This window comes from Pseudonaja textilis, chromosome 6 (assembly GCF_049901715.1).
Source record: "Pseudonaja textilis isolate UNSWEBS1 chromosome 6, rPseTex1.2, whole genome shotgun sequence".
NCBI classification, from domain to species: Eukaryota; Metazoa; Chordata; class Lepidosauria; order Squamata; family Elapidae; genus Pseudonaja; species Pseudonaja textilis.
Window position 1 is genome coordinate 12,885,160 of NC_141995.1, and position 17,198 is coordinate 12,902,357.

Here is a 17,198-nt window from a genome sequence, read left to right on the forward strand (position 1 = left end):
TGTGAACTTCTCTGTGTGCAGAGGATAACATTTATTGACAGTGGGCTCTTAGGCCAGATATCACAATTGAGTAACAACAGTAGGGGAGGGGGAATCTACATTCCCACTCCTCTCTTGCTTTTGTAACTAATTTCCATTAATATCAGAGAGTGAAATGGCTTTAAATAAGTGATTTGTCTTATCTTGGCTTTGTTTAATGGGAAGTGGCAGCTGAATGCATGGTATATCCCTTTCCTTCTGTGTTAATTCAGGAATGAAAAGTCTCAATCACATAATACTGCCGGCTTCTGACTTCTGGCATTCTCTGTTTTCTGCCTTATAGTAAATATTAGTAGTATTTGAATATAGATAGTCCTTGCTTAATGATCACAAAGACCAACCAGCCTGTTGTTAAGTGAGACATTGTGTGATTGTGACAGATTCATAGATCTTACTGTGATCATAGTCATTAAGCAAATTGCCCACGGTTATTAAGCAGCATATTATGTGATTGTGTCTTGTGATTTTACTGCTGGCTTCTTCATGGTGATCACATGTCTACAGGACTCTGCAATGGTACCCTGCAAAGTGCCTAAATTTTGATTACATAACCATGAAGATTTTGCAAGAGATATAATTGTGGGAACAAATCTTAAAAGTTACTTTTCCAGCATTGACCTAACTTTACTTGGTTGTTGAAAAGGACAGTTGTTAACTGAGGACTACCTGTATTCAAAAGGTATAGCTAATTACAAAATAACAGATTTGTCCAAGTTAAACTGTAGTGGCTTCCCATAATAATTCTGGGAGTTAGGAACTTGTTGATGGCATGGGATATTCTCAGGTAGAGGCTTTGTTTATTCTTCTTCAAAAAATACAATTAAGTAGAAATGTGTTCTATAAAATACCATTAGCAATCTCCTTTTCTGAGAATGGGTTTATGGAGATAGCTGAATTGGGATTATTCTGTAAGAGATGATCAGGTGGGGGCCAAAGGTGGTATCAAATGCAACATCACTTTGGAATCCTTACACAGCCATAACACACCTCAGTCTAGTCCTCCCATTAATTCCATTTGCCAAGTGCAAGTAACCAGGAACAGGAGTTGAGTTCAAAGCACTAAATGTTTATTGCTACCTATATGCAAGAATCTGATCTATGGATGATTAAGGCAAGTTGGCTTTAATCTAATTTTATTTTATGGCAAATTCCTTATTTGTCATAAAATCCAGGATTTATAGAATTTGTTTAATAGGTTCAGAATGCTGACATATATGTGAGTTAGTTTGCAAATCCGATGGCTTCAATTATACGATCAACAAATTAGCTTGCTTAAAAGAGGGATCTCAGTAGTTTTTTTTTATGATGGGCAAGAACAAGAAAGATACACTGAAAAGTTGAGGGGGAGAGAGGGAGGGAGGGAGAGAGAAAGAGAGAGAGAGAGGGAGGATGAATCATTCTTGAAATGCAACAATACTTGGAATATGCCTTCTTGCATTCTTCAGTACATATTATCTACCTCCTGTAACTTCTTAAATTTATTGTGGTGCATTCTTGCCTTGAAATAAAGCCTGCCATTGGGGAATGGGGGAGTAGATATGGAGGAATGAAGAAACCTGGAAGAAGCACTTTGCTTTGCAAAATATTATGGCAAGTTCCACTTGCAACATTTTATTGCAGACTTTATTATATTCCCTGTTAAATAAACTAATAAAACTGCTTATGTCGATAACTTTCTGGAAAGAGGAGATGACTAGAAACCCAAGCAAGGTTGACTGTGTAACTGGACACCGTCATTTACAGATCACTGCAGGGGCTTAAAAGAATTACCCACTAACCAAATGGACTTAACACACAGGGGTCCATTCACAGTTTAGTTTATATACTATGCTTGTATTTTGGCAGCATTATATTACGACATTTGTATTACTAACAGAATATGCTATTAGAAATATCTCACATGAAAAGGGAGCCCCGAGATTCATTACTTGGATGTAATTATATGGCACAGTGTGACATTGACTTTTCTTGTGAGGAGTAGAGGGGAAAGTGCTAAGCCCTTTGTAACATCTCTTTTGATGTTATTATAGGATATAATGAAAGATGAATGCTTGACTCTGAAACTGCAACTAAAAGAGAAAGATGAACTCATTTCCCAACTTCGTGAAGAGCTGGTAAGTGACTAACAACGCTCATTTCTTATTTGGAATTTTCTAGACCTAGGGGCCAATACACCAACAAACAAGCAGAATACATGCTTACATTAGAGCCATATTAATCACCTCCTCCTGATTTAGACAGATCTTGAAACTGGGAACTTGTCAACTTCTGAAAGGGCAAATTTGCAGGTAAGTCAAAGGAGGATGTTTGTTTTAGAAGTCTACAATGACAGTTCCCTGTAATCCCCGATGTAAGATGAGTCACAATTTTCTGTGCACTTTACATTGCAAATATTCTGATGGTTATATAACATGCTCATTTGCCATTACTGATGCTTCTATTAATATAACCATTCAATAAAGTATTCTCCCCTGCTTCCACTGCAGGAATATATGAGTATAGAGAGTGTAAATTTCACTAGCTTTTCAGGTTCTCATACAACAGTGTGCACTTTACACTTGTTGCTAGTAAAACTGATTAAATGACTATCTATAAACATACTGAAATCTGGGACTGAAACAAAAACAGAAAAAAAAAAGTTTCCTATCAACTGACCACTGCTAGGTGTGTTCCTCTAATTAACATAATTTATTGATACTCCTGTGTAAATTTATGCTAAATATCCATGTGGTTTTCAGTATGTGAGAGGATACATTGATTGCTCATTTTAATTTGGAGAGGAATTTTAGTGAATAAAATACAGAAATGAATGAATGAAAGTCTATCTTGTGCATGCATGCATGCATGTAAATTTGAATGTGTATGTGTGTTGTATATATATATATACATGCATGCACATATATTAAGTGCAGAAAAGAAGAATGGCTTTTGGGAACAAACTCTCAAGAAAACTTAGTAGAAAACATCCTACTTTCCATTGACTGAAATACCATATCAGTGAAAATCAGAACAGTAGCTGTGGTTATCTGCTCAACCGTATCTGTCAAATATGAGCCATGAATTATTAAGTAAAGCAACTACATCAGTGGAAGTGAGATTGACAAGCCACTTCATTTATCCAAACTGGACAGTTAATTTTCTTTTGCTTCCCTATGGAGCAAATACATAATTAAATCTTGATTTAAAATATTATTGACTTGGTCATAAGAGTGTTATGCCAACCTATTATAATTTATTTGTCTATTGTAACCTGTCACAGATTTTTGTCTTAATAGAGAGAGAGAAAAGACACTTTTAGTATCTTTTCTACTGTGTGTCTACGCCTAGGGCTTACAGAGGTATATTTCAAGGTGTGTTTGGTGGTGTACTTCCAAACTTCTAAATACGTATCTGATACATGAATGATATAGATGAAACAGTCACATTAGGAGAAATTGTTGACAAAAGTGAAAATAGTATGGAATAGGAATTAGCCAGGCCCCATTTTAAATATAGGAATTCCTGAGTTGAGTTGATTCAGTTTGAATTTGCACTTCAGGGAGCTGAGCCAATTCAACTCAAATTTGCAATGTGAATCACAAGCCTGATTCCACAGAAAATCATTGTCCATGTTCAGGAGTTCCCTGAATGTTCTAATCAGTTTGAAGGCATCTGATTCTTTGTGTTGAGTCAATCTGACAGTTTGACAAGATTGACCTCAGTCCTCTGCGGTCCTCCAATCAAGAAGTACAAATCATGTACTAGTTTTATTGTAAGCTTACAGTTACAGAATCTTGCAAGTTTGAAAACCCTTCTTCTCTCCTTTATGTTGCAGTAAACTAGGGAATATCTCTTCTGACACATGTCCTACCCCTTTCCCATCTTTGTGCTTTGATACTTTTTTATGATGATTGTCTAGTCTGTTGCTCTTCCTTCTGTCTCTCAGGGATCACATTTTAAATAATATTTATTCAAAATTTTTGAACATTTAAAGGTGTTCACCAACACTTTTGTATGTGATGGTTTGAGATATATGTACCTATTTGCTTATTTATTTCTAACTGCCTAAACAGGATAAAGAGTTTTGTGCCATGGTTAGTTTCTCCAGAAGCGTATAAAGTACCTTAGACTTGACAATTCACATTATCATCATATCTAGAATAATCTGAGTGAATTTCAAAGTCAGTTGTGATTATGGCCAGTCCTCAAATTCTGGTCATCCCAGCATCTGCACAGTCACATGGTTATGATCTGGGCACTTGAAAATTGCCTAGCACTTACATTGGTTGCCACATTCCATAGTTATGTGATCTTGCAACCTTCTCTGGCAGCTCCCCTCAACTAAAGTCAATGTAGAAGCAGTCACGGAATGTCACAAGTTGCTAGAGTAAACTTTCTCCACCTGCACATCCTTCTTGAGCCTCACTGCACTTGTGTAGTTTCTTCCCATCCTCTAACCCACCTCTTCCCATCTGCAGCAGCTACACCAGCTTCCACACTCATGTCATGCCTTCCCCATCACACCATCTTGTGTACTTGTCCCATTTGGCAGCAACTACCCAAAGTCTCTCTGCCTTCCACTCAGTGGTGGGTTCCCAAATTTTTTTCCTATTGGTTCTATGAGTACTTCTATGTGCATGTGCTTCCCATGCGTGTGCAGGGCTCGATTTCTGTCCGAACACTGGTGAGTGAGTTGAGCTGATTTTTAGCTCAGCTGAGGCACGGCAATCTGCTCTGCCACACAAATCAGCTGAGCTAAAAAAGCAAGGAAATATAGGACAACTAACGGTGGGGGCACGTGGGCAGGGCCAGTCAGAGGTGGTATTTGCCAGTTCTCTGAACTAGTCAAAATTTTAGCTACCAGTACACCAGAACTGGTACAAACTGTCTGAATACTACCTCTGCTTCCACTGCTCTTCACTCCTCTCCCCACTCACACCCTTGTTCCTCTTCCACCTACCAGCCAGCCTACTTGTGAGCCACTTGGAACTTCCAAGATCCTGCAAGCTGTCAGGGGTCCAACAAATCCACCCTCATTCAAATCAAAAGTCTCTAGCTGCATCTCGGAGAAAAGTAAATTGATTTATTGGGAGTGGCCCTGTTGGCATAAGCTGTATGCAGCCAATACTAAATTACATCATACATTTCCCCCTTGACCCTGGTCTTCCCCCCACCCTCTGGATGTGACTTCTCCAATGGGACACATCCATCTCCAAGAGTCATCCATCATGCTCTCCAATAACCTTCTTATGCTCTGACAACTTGGGCTACCAGGGGTTATTATCTAGGCATTTAAGGAATGCCTTGTTTTCCCCCACTCTCTTTTTCTGGCAGCTAAAAAGACCAAAGGAGTATCTTTTTAGTTGACACAATCTTTCCCACTGATTTTGGTTGTTGAAAGCCAGCAGGAAGTGCTCAATTAACTCACGATCCTCATTTAATGCAAGCAATGGGAATTGCAGGAATTGCAATTGCTAAGTGATGCCACCATGTGATATTATGCTTTACAACCATATCACTTAGCAATGGAAATTCTAGTCCCAACTGCCATCATAACTAGAGGAGTCCTTAGATGTCTTTTTTTCCAGAGTTATGCAAAGTTTATTCTCATGGCAATAAGCACGTATTATAATAAATTAATATTGTTTATCATATTCTAGAATTGTAACTACTTAAAAAAATGGTAACAGTTCTAATTTGGTCCTGCAACTTTCTAAATAGTGCTATATACTGTATAGCTCCTTCTTTCTTGTGGCATTTTCAGTATTGATTGCTCTGTGATTTATTTCTTTGGGCAATTATTGATAGAGTTGCCCACCACTTGTAAAGCAGACTCTTAAAACACAGATTAGTAAATTTTATAGATATGTTCCACACGTCTGTCCGTTGTTGTGTTTGGATTAACTGGTAAGGCTTTTAAGGTTTTCCACTTTTCAAGAGCAATTTTAATTTCTTGCTATAATCTGCCGTAACTATTTGGATATATATCTTGATTATTACCTGTGAAATACAAATCAAGAAATTTTACTGTGTGTTAACTCACAGCCAGATTCTTTCCACAAGAAGTCTTCTCCTTATATTAAGTTTATTTTTAATTATTTTTTAGGTATTGATTTTGTACCCAGAGAATTCTCCAAAGCTATGAATTGTTTTCAACAAGTATCTTATTGCCTCTGTTATAATCATATCACATTGTCTGTATAACATAAGGGAGGTGTTAGTTGCAGCCAGAAAAGGTTTATACAACTCTATCTGATATTCCATTTACACCGTTTCCTAGACCATGGGACATTTCAAAAAATTGCTCATGCTCTAGTGGCCTTTTGACTTGACTACTGCAATGGTTCATACTTGGGACTTCCCTTGTAAACTACGAAGAAGCTTCAACTGGTCCAGAACACAGTGGCATGAGTAGTAATTGGCATGACTTAGTATGCACATATAATTTGCAAGCTGCACTGGTTGTCAGTTTGTGTCAGGGTATGATTCAAAGTCCTGGTTGTTCCTTAAAAAGGTAAAGGTTCCCCTAACTCATACATGCTAGTTGTTTCTGGCTCTAGGGAGTGGTGCTCCAATCCATTACAAAGCTGAAGAGCCAGCACTGTCCAAAGACATCTCCGTGGTCATATGGCCAACATGACTAAACACTGAAGGTACATAGAATGCTGTTACCTTCCCACCAAAGTGGTCCTTATTTTTCTACTTGCATTTTTACATGCTTTTGGACTGCTAGGTTGGCAGAAGCTGGGACAAGTAATGAGAGCTCATTCCCTTATGCGGCGCTAGGGATTTGAACCACCAAACTGCTAACCTTTCTGATCGGCAAGCTCAGTGTCTTAGCCATTGAGCCACCGTGTCCCCTGGTTGTTCCTTATAAAGCCCTAAATGGCATAAAGTCTGGTTAATTGAAGGACAGCTTACCTTTCATAATATCTGCCTGGCCAATTTGATCCTGCATGGTTGGTGTACTCAGAGTTCCTTCAATTAAGCAACGTCATCTCTCAAAACCCTGGAAAGCATGCTTTCCCTCTACCAGTGCCTAGCCTCTGGAACAATGTTCTCTCTGAGATCTCAATGACCTCGACTCTGCTATTGTTTATAGGAGCCATGATGATCTGGCTCTTCAGATCACCAGGCCTTTGTGAGGCAGGGAGATCTTTTGCTTTGTCATGCTTGACATTGTTCATTGTTATTTTTTAAAAAAATGTTTTATTTGAGTGGTGCAGTAGTCTAGAGGTGGAGCTCTCACCTCACAATCAGGAGGCTGTGAGTTCGATCCTAAGTAGAGGCAGATATTTCTCTCTCTGGGCATGTTGAGAGTATATCTGCTGGATATAACTCTGCATTGGTGACAGGAAGGGCATCTAGCCACTCAGCTCCATTCATTTACCCAGACTCCATTCCATGAAGGATTATTGGGTCATTAAAATAAGATGATTGATATTATTTTAATTTCTTTGTTTGGTTGTTGTGTCCATCCAGAACCCTTTGTGACTTTTTCATGAAGAGGCTTCTGAGAACTGAGGATAAGTAGCAATAGCAACAGCACCTAGACTTATATACCACTTTATACTGCTTTACAGCCCTCTCAGACCGGTTTAGAGAGTCAGCCTATTGCCCCCAACAATCTGGGTCCTCATTTTACCCAACTCAGAAGGATGGAAGGCTGAGTCAACCTTGAGCCTGGTGGGATTCAATTTACCAAATTGCAGTAGGAGTAGCTTGCAATACTACACTCTAACCACTGCATCACCGAGGCTCTATAAGCAACTTTAGTTTAAATGTGATGCTTCTAATTTGTGATCAAATCATTTTAAATTGAGGATCTGATTTCATTCTACATGACAAACACGCTCAGTTTTGTATTAATAAAAAATACACAGTGTTTACCAAGAAAAAAAAAGTTGTTTATAAGAATGGAAACAGACTGTCCTCAGAATTGAAATGAATACTGCTTTTCTATATTCTTTTTTAAAGACATTAAGAATCATGTATTATGTAAATACCAAATAAGATTAAGTGACACAATGGAGTAGATTTTAAGCTTTTACAGACTGGTGTATTTTTGGTACAATGTCATTGTGAATTTCTGATACTGTGCCTATCTTGTCCGAAGCATTATATCTGAAAAATTTGTTACTCCTAAAGTATACTATGCTACTTTTGTGAGTTATTGCTTCTTGATACCAGCAATATTCCATTGGATAAAAAACACATAATTCTTCAAGGATGTCATAAAAATAGAGGCTTTGGTGTTTATAGTAAGCAAAGGATTTTTGTAGAATTTTTTATTCATAAGAGTTCTTCAGCTATTAAATTCTTAAACAGCAGATAAAAAAAAAATCACAAAGGTTGGACTTCATGCAGAAGATTACACTTATTGAAAATTCCAAGGATGCAGTTTTTGGTTGGTCATCTGGAAAACTTTGTAAAGTTCAACAATGTTCAACAACAGAACTGCCAGTCTTGGAAAGCACTTACTCTTCTTCTCTGCATGTGTTTAAATAGAGGTTGGATTTATCAGGGATAGTATATTAATGGATTCTTGCACTGGGTTTAAATGGTCTATATGGTACCTTCCAGAATTTTAATTTGTAATCCTATTCATGATTCATCCCTATTGTATATTTTATGGGAGCACACTGTGCTTATTTAGAACCTCAGTGGTGCAGTGGTTAGAGTGCTGTACTGCAAGCTACTTCTGCTGACTGCTGGCTGCCTGCAATTTGGCAGATCAAATCTCACCAGCCTCAAAATTGACTCAGACTTCCATCCTTCCGAGGTGGGTAAAATGAGGACCCAGATTGTTGGGGGCAATAGGCTGACTCTGTAAACCGCTTAGAGAGGACTATAAAGCACTGTGAAGCGGTATATAAGTCTAAGTGCTATTGCTATTATTTGTAATGATAATTTGATGGAACATATGCAATAGAATGTGGTATCCTATCTTTAATCATGGGAAATTCATGATAGTCATTTGTTTCATTATTTTGTTTTATTTTAACATATTTTAATGATTTATTTTTCTGAAAACATATATAGTATAAACTTTTTTCTCTTGAAGTTTATATAGTATAAACTTTTTTTTCTCTTGAAGAAAATCTCAGGTTTACCCTTTCTTTACCCTCCTAATATGTTTGAAGGAATATTTTAGTTTTAACAGTGATCGCTATGACTTACTACCATTTCATTCATAAAACATTATGCTGTTAAGATTAGCATACACTTTTCTAAAATAATCATTTCCTTTTTGTATTTAATCTTTGAGCCATATTCTCAGCCTTTATAACAACATTCATTTATGCTATCTCTACCTCAACTTCCTTGGAGCATTATTCTAAATTAGTTATTTGAAAAAAAAATTGGGAACACATCAATTTTATAGTAAGGTAGATAAATTAGAGAAGTAAATTTAGTTCAACATATGTTTTATAAATGGTATTAAATGTCTTTCCTTTGACTCTCTAATAATATGATAGACTCTGATAAGCACAGTGGTTATATTCAAGGCAATTATATTGTGCAGCCATCTTTATGGTAATTCCTTGCTCATCCTGATTTCTATTATTTCATCTTGAGTGTTTATGATAGATTATTACAGGTTCTTCAATGATTTACATAAGAAGAGACAGCTGTAAGTAATTTCAAATCTTCTTTTCTTCTTCATATTTAGGAAACATCTGAGTAGAAAAGAAAGAAATTAGGTATGCTTAAACATTATTAAAGTGTCAAATTCCTTTCCCCTCTTTTACCGGAGAGAATTAATTGCACATAGTCCAGAAAAAGGCTTATCTCAGCAGCAATTATTCTACAAGTCAACTCTGCAAGATACTCCGGAGTGGGAAGATGACAGTATCCAATGAAAAACACAATGTGGATTAATTTTCGATTCCTTGTGCTTTCTGAAGCCTTGAAGCCTGAAAAGCTGACAGCGAGATAGAATCTTTAATATTCTCTTGTACTTGCGGAGGTGATTCTGCATATTAGTTTAAAGTCACAAAGTGCTGGCATTTTTATGCCACTTGGTATGCCGGATGCAGATAAATAATTGTCATGCCTTCAGAGGCAGGAAAGAATTTGTGATCTGAGGCTGATTCCCTTCGACACATCTGTATAGGAATAATGTAGCAGGAGTGCACCAGCAATAAAAGGCTGCCCTTAAGTGCCTCCGGAGATGTTGCACTGTGACTAGCATTGCTTGAATAATAATGCATTGCATATGCTTGTCTTCTGTTAAGATGTCAGTAGATAGAATACTAGCTTTAAGAGATCTGGGTGATTTTACTGGTGATTCCTCTTGCAGATTGAGATAAATACGACTTGACTGCACTTTACAAGGACCCTTACCTTTCTATCACACAGAGGAAATCATAAATTATCTGTCTGCAGATGTATAAGGCAAGAGGCACAGCATGTCTCTTTTTTCCAACTGTTCTACCTTCTTTTTCTTTTTTAAGCCTTTGGAATACTGAGAACAGCACTAAGGAAACTGTTACTGTATTATATTTTTGGTTATTTCCATATGCATTTATTTTTGTGTTTCCTTGCTCATATAAATGAATGAGGTGAGTGCAAGTGAGTGAGAAACTCTGCATGGATGGATATTTTCCATGCAGAGTTTCTCATTTGCAGATGTTCAGACTATACACATGGACATTTTGTGGTGAATATGTGGAGGGGAAGGGGTAACTGTGTGTATGAATCAGTGAAATTTTAGGATATTAGATACAATAATATATCAGTGTTATGTAGATGTACAATTGTAGTCTAGCCAACGATTAGGTCTACTTCAGAGAAATTTGATAATGTGTGCATTTTCTGATGAATATTAAAATATTCCTTAGAAACTGATGATGGTATTTCACCTGGAAGACTTCTACTCAGAAATCCCTTCCTCTAAATATGATGTGTACATGTTTGGCTAGTGATCCATTTCAGAATTTTAAAGCACCTACTTGAATCATTTTTAATGTAAATATGACTGTGTTTTCCGCAGGTAGTGGAAATTTCTGTTTTTAAGAATACCAATGACAACTTGCATTTCTTGGAATTATTTTAACAACATAGCTTCTGCCTCCAGCATTGTTTTTAATTATAGAGAGTAGGATACAAAATGGCCTAAATTAATGAATGAGCTTATCATGGAAGAAGAGACTAATGGATATTATATGCATTTCATTGAATTGCAGATTAATACAGGGGCTGGACTGAATCGATTTTAAGAAATATAGCGAACAATAAAAACTCAACATCCAAAACCAGCAAACAACACCCTAATATGACAACCCCCAATACATAGTCTTAAAGTTTCCCTTATCTACCCCTGGTGTAGATAAGCTATTTCTTCATTATGCAGGCCTTTAATCAGCACTTTGATTGTACCTGGAAAGAAATTAGAAGCTAGCGCAGCAGTGGTGTAATATAAAATATACCATCTATTATAATATATAATAAAGCAACAGGCTACATTCTCTGCTGCATTGTAGACGAGTTGTAATTTTCAGATCATCTTCAAACATAGTCGATATACTCCGCTCCATTTGAAGCATGGTTTTCTACATTGGAGCCATTGAGTTGGAGAAAGTCATTACGTTCATATCATAGATTGGCCATTCTCAGAAGGAGACAGATTCTGGATAGATTGTTTTAATAGGTTCTCCAAAGGACTATTTTATTGATCTCTGGGTTCTTTTTTTCCCCTCTGTCCTAAAAGTATGTTTCTTCTTTTTTTTTTCCTGTAAAGAAAGCAGAGGTATCAATATTCCATTGCATTTTCCATTCATAGGAATCATAACTTGCTCAAACTCGTGAAAATGGTAATTGATTGAAACTTAAGGCCTTATCAGATTTCTGTTCTATTGTAGCTATTTACGCAGTCTTGTTTCAGGAGCACAAATCTAGCTGAATCCAGCCCTGGTTGATTGATTGGTTTTGAAATGTTAATGTACTATGTGCTGTTAGCTTTAGCAGAAAAGCTACTGCTATTTTTCATCTTTTTAACAGGCCTCTGAAATTACAGAACCTATGTATTGTATCAGCTGCCAGAGAAGCTTCTTTTCATTTCTTAATGTACTAATTATTGATGAAAGAATCTACAATTAAGAGAGAAGAATGAGCTATCTTAGAAGGCCATTTAGGCCAAATAATATGTTTTTAACATTCAGAAAGACATAATATCCGTCTATTTGGCTATTTCTTTAAAATTTGGTCATTGAAGTCCACAATGAATCACAAATCTCTCCTTTACTTTTAGCAAGTACACACTTTGAAAGCCTTCGCAATTATTTCATGTCCATCATTTTTTGCTTTTGGATCTGGCCTTAGGAAAAAAAAATCCCAAAACTCAGTTATTAGTCTTCTCTGTGCTGTTACTGGATGATCATCTAAATTTTTGCAGCCCTTATTTGAATAGCTCTAACTAAGAAAAGGAAATAAGTTTTTTTAAGAATAAGTTTTATTCAGTTTTCTACATTTTAACATCTCTTTTTAGTGAACAGCATGATTACAGGTTCCACATATACATACAAATATGACCATAGTTACATATTCAATTTTTATATTCAATTCAATTTCTAGTCTTAATAATGTTTTTATGCATTTTCTATTTTGTTATATTATTCCAAGTGCTTATCTCATAATTTAATTCACACATATTAACTTCATAGTTATTTTACTGTAGTACTTTTAATTGTCACATTTGTATAATCCTCTTAGATTCTAATTAGTAGCACTTCTTCTATAAATTGGTTTCCCCCCTTTAATATCAATTTAAGTGTGCCACCTCAAAGTTACATATTCATTAATTATTTCCCTTTTTAAATCACATCAAATATTTAGCATTTTATTACCTACAACTTTAACATTACTAATCCCCTTTAAAACTACATAACATATATAAATCAGATTCTGCATGGTTTCCCCTTCTTAATTCCATACAAAATTATCTACAATTTCAGAGAAGAAAAAGGACATATTTATTTACTCAAGGAAATAATAAGTTTTGTATGTATTATACAGGTAGACCTCGACTTATAACCACAATTTTGCCCCAAATCTCTAGTGGTAGCATGAGACGGAGTCTACAACCCACACAAGGGGCTCAGGTAGTAAAGCTCATCCAGGATGGCACATCAATGCGAGCTGTGGCAAGAAGATTTGCTGTGTCTGTCAGGGTAATGTCCAGAGCATGGAGGCGCTACCAGAAGACAGGCCAGTACATCAGGAGATGTAGAGGAGGCTGTAGGAGGGCAACAATCCAGCATCAGGACTGTTACCTCCACCTTTGCGCAAGGAGGGACAGGAGGAGCACTGCCAGAGCCCTGCAAAATGACCTCCAGTGAGCCACAAATGTGCATGTAGCTTCTCAAACAGTCAGAAACAGACTACATAAGGGTGGTATGAGGGCCTGACATCTACAGGTGGGGGTTGTTCTTACAGCCCAACACCGTGCAGGACGATTGGCATTTGCCAGAGAACACCAAGATTGGCAAATTCGCCATTGGCACCCTGTGCTTTTCACAGATGAAAGCAGGTTCACACTGAGCACATGTGACAGACGTGACAGGGTCTGGAGATGCCGTGGAGAACGTTATGCTGCCTGCAACATCCTCCAGCATGATCAGTTTGGCAGTGGGTCAGTAATGGTGTGGGGTGGCATTTCTTTAGGGGGCCACACAGCCCTCCGTGTGTTCACCAGAGGTAGCCTGACTGCCATTAGGTACCGAGATGAGATCCTCAGACCCCTTGTGAGACCATATGCTGGTGCGATTGGCCCTAGGTTCCTCCTAATGCACGACAATGCTAGGCCTCATGTGGCTGGAGTGTGTCAGCAGTTCCTGCAAGATAAAGGCATTGTTGCTATGAACTGGCCTGCCTGTTCCCCAGACCTGAATCCAATTGAGCACATCTGGGACATCATGTCTCGCTCCATCCACCAATGCCACATTGCACCACACACTGTCCAGGAGTTGCGGGGTGCTTTAGTCCAGGTGTGGAAGGAGATCCCTCAGGAGACCATCCACCGCCTCATCAGGAACATGCCCAGGCATTGTAGGGAGGTCATACAGGCACGTGAAGGCCACACATTCTACTGAGCCTCATTTTGACTTGTTTGAAGGACATTACATCAAAGTTGGATCAGCCTGTAGTGTTTTTTTCCACTTTAATTTTGACTCCAAATCCAGACTTCAAATCCAGACCTCCATGCGTGCTAAATTTGATTTCCATTAATAATTTTTGTGTGATTTTGTTGTCAGCACATTCAACTATGTAATGCACAAAGTATTTAATAAGAATATTTCATTCATTCAGATCTAGTCTGTCTTATTTTTGTGTTCCCTTTATTTTTTTGAGCAGTGTATTAAATCAATCAATCAATTGCAAACAAATTCATCCTTTAATATTATTAGTTTATTTCTTAACATTTCCAGTAAAACTATTCTTGAGCCCGCCCCAAAACAAATTGATTTACTATTTTCACTTCAGTAGAAAGTTCACTAGATTGCTGGTTGACATGAACTTTATCTTCCTGTATTTAACTTTAATTTACATTGTTCACTTTCTATTTTTACTTTCACAGCAAGTTCTTATAAATGTTCTTTTCTTTGAGCTAACAAAATAGTGTCACCTGCATAACTTAAATCATTAGTAATTTGAATTCCTACTTTCATTCCAGCTGTCCTCTCTTGCGTTGCTGCCATTGTTATATTAACTGTATAAATTGAAGAGATAGAAGAACAAGATCCATCCTTGTCTCTCCTTTCCTTAATGCATGGTTTTTCCATTGTCACTTCTTAAAGTAACTTCCCATTCATGGTAAATGTTTCCCAGAATCCTAAATAGACGTAATGTCGTAGTCATTTAGAAAGGAATATATGAAGCTCAGAGTTAAACTGTGGAGTGCTTGGTGTTCTCTGAACTTTATTGGTTGCTTGTAGAAGTTTCTGTTATGAGCCATGATTTGTATTCTGGCTCTTGATTATGTTGTTTCAGTTAAGCCTTGGCTTTGGTATTAGCAGCCTCAGGACTCAACAAGCTAGGATTCAGTTGAGACTGATCAGCCTCAGGCATCTCCTGTGCAACTGGAACAGTCAGATGATGAGGCACAACACACACACCCGCCCCCAAGTCCCAGGTCTAGACCTCTAGAAGCAACCAGAGTAACATTCCCTGCTGACACAGTAGTTTGAATGCAGTATCGCCACAAGCTCTGCCCACTGCCAGGAGTTCAAGCCTGATGAAGCTCGTGGTTGATTCAGCCTTCCAAGATCGGTAAAATAAGGACCCAGATTATTGGGGGAAATAAGCTGACATTGTGAACCACCCAGAGAGTGCTGTACAGCATTATGGATGGTATAGAGGTCTGCTCTTGCTACTGCTTTTGCTATCCCACAGTGAGATTTCTCACTAAACAAATGGTGAGGCATGAGTGATTGTAGCCAGGTGTCAGCAGACAGATTTAGGTAGCTTCTTTGCTTGCAGTCTTTGTTGGAGGCCATTGTTTTGCTCTCCAACTTGTGACTCTTGCTCCTGCTTTTTTGTTCTTGGTTTTTGGAATGGTTGACTACTTGATTTGGCTTATTTGGGCATTTGGAATGTATTTGGGATTGCTCTATTGCTTACAAATGAAGGCAAGTTCATTTGAGAAGTTCCCTGAGGATGGGTTTCAGCATGACTCGGAAAGCTCGGAAGACTACATATCTGGTCCTGGTGACCGACCCAGAATGGAACTTATGCTATTTGCTTCTTGTTGATGAAGATTCTCAGTCATCAAGGTAAAATTGTCTGGAGATTCAGTCATGGTAACTGGATTTTTCTTTTTTTTCTTTTTAATTTGAAATGTTCCTTTGCTTGTCTAAGTAAGACTGAAGAAGCTACTTGGATAAGCAGTGAAACATTTCAACCCCGCCGAAAAAGAAAATAACTCCAGTTGCCATGACTCAACTTCCACACTATTGCTTCTTGAGCTATATTGGCATTTTTCAAGCAAACACTTTCGCCTCATCATTTGAATTGCATTCCTGTCTGCTGCTATTGGCTGTAATGGTAGTAAATATTACAACTTCTCTGTGTGTGCCAGCAACCTTGAAACAGAACAGTTTCAATGTGGATTTGCTCCTTTCTATTCCCTGTACTCCCAGGACTCATAGCAGAAGCTACAATACAGCATCTAGAAACTATAGCATTCTCACACATCCAACCAAATATAGATCCAGTATGTTGATGATACCTTCTCATAATAAAAAAGGAACTACTAGAGAAAATACATGAAATAATCAACATCTTCAATCTCAATAAAATTCATATGGGAAAAAAATAAACAACAAAACACTACCCTTCCTGAGTATCCTCATTGGCAAAGAAAACAACAGCAAATTAGAAATGTAAGTCTATCGAAAAACATACCCACATTAACCAAGTGCTCCATTATTAAAGTATTAAACCATCCTCTCACAGGAGAGGCTTTGTAAAAAATACTATTTAGAATAATACAAATGTACTGCACCCATCCAGAACAGACTGCCATATATCTTCTAACAAAATGGGTATCCATGAAGCTTTATTAAAAAGTGCTTGACCAGTCAACTCACTGTAGCACAACCAACAGAAGCTATGAAAAGCATAACACCACCATACATCAAAAATATATCAGAAAAATAGACTACTACAACCACAAGGCATACTAGCCCACAAACCAATGTGAAGCCATCCAAAACATCCAAAAACTCTAGGGAGTTCCTGGAAGCTTGGATTCAGAGAAATTAGTTACCAGTAGATATAGAGATAAGCCTCATTTATACACAATTAAAGAAGACAATAAAAAAACTAAGAAGAAAATAACACTTCTTCTCCAGCAGCCTACACCCAGATAAGCAGGGATTAACACTAGACAAATAATCAAGCAGAAAATGATACCTCAATTCAGGAGGAATCAAAGAGAAAAACCACACACAACTAACTCTCACAGGGCAAGCTCAGAATATCTCAAGAAGTCATATTTCATAATCTTGTATGAAGAATGTAGAATATGCGCAAAGGCCTTTCTGTGTTATAAACCAAAAAATAACTTATGTCTTAAATGTTCTTCTTCCAGTTATCTCTTTTATGTTAGCTATCTTCTTCCATATTTTTGACAGAGATGACAGCACTTTAACTCTCTGTCCTCCTACAATGTTAAAATA

The 17,198-nt window shown here is 37.5% G+C and overlaps 1 protein-coding gene across 1 annotated transcript in view; it reads left to right on the plus strand.

Moving 5' to 3' along the window:
* CCSER1 (coiled-coil serine rich protein 1) overlaps positions 1-17,198 on the plus strand; it is a 448,828-nt gene that overhangs the window by 80,772 nt on the left and 350,858 nt on the right. The window contains exon 4 of the mRNA XM_087936737.1: positions 2,070-2,153. Within this exon, the coding sequence (XP_087792863.1) occupies positions 2,070-2,153 (84 nt within the window). The remainder of the gene's footprint in view (positions 1-2,069; positions 2,154-17,198) is intronic.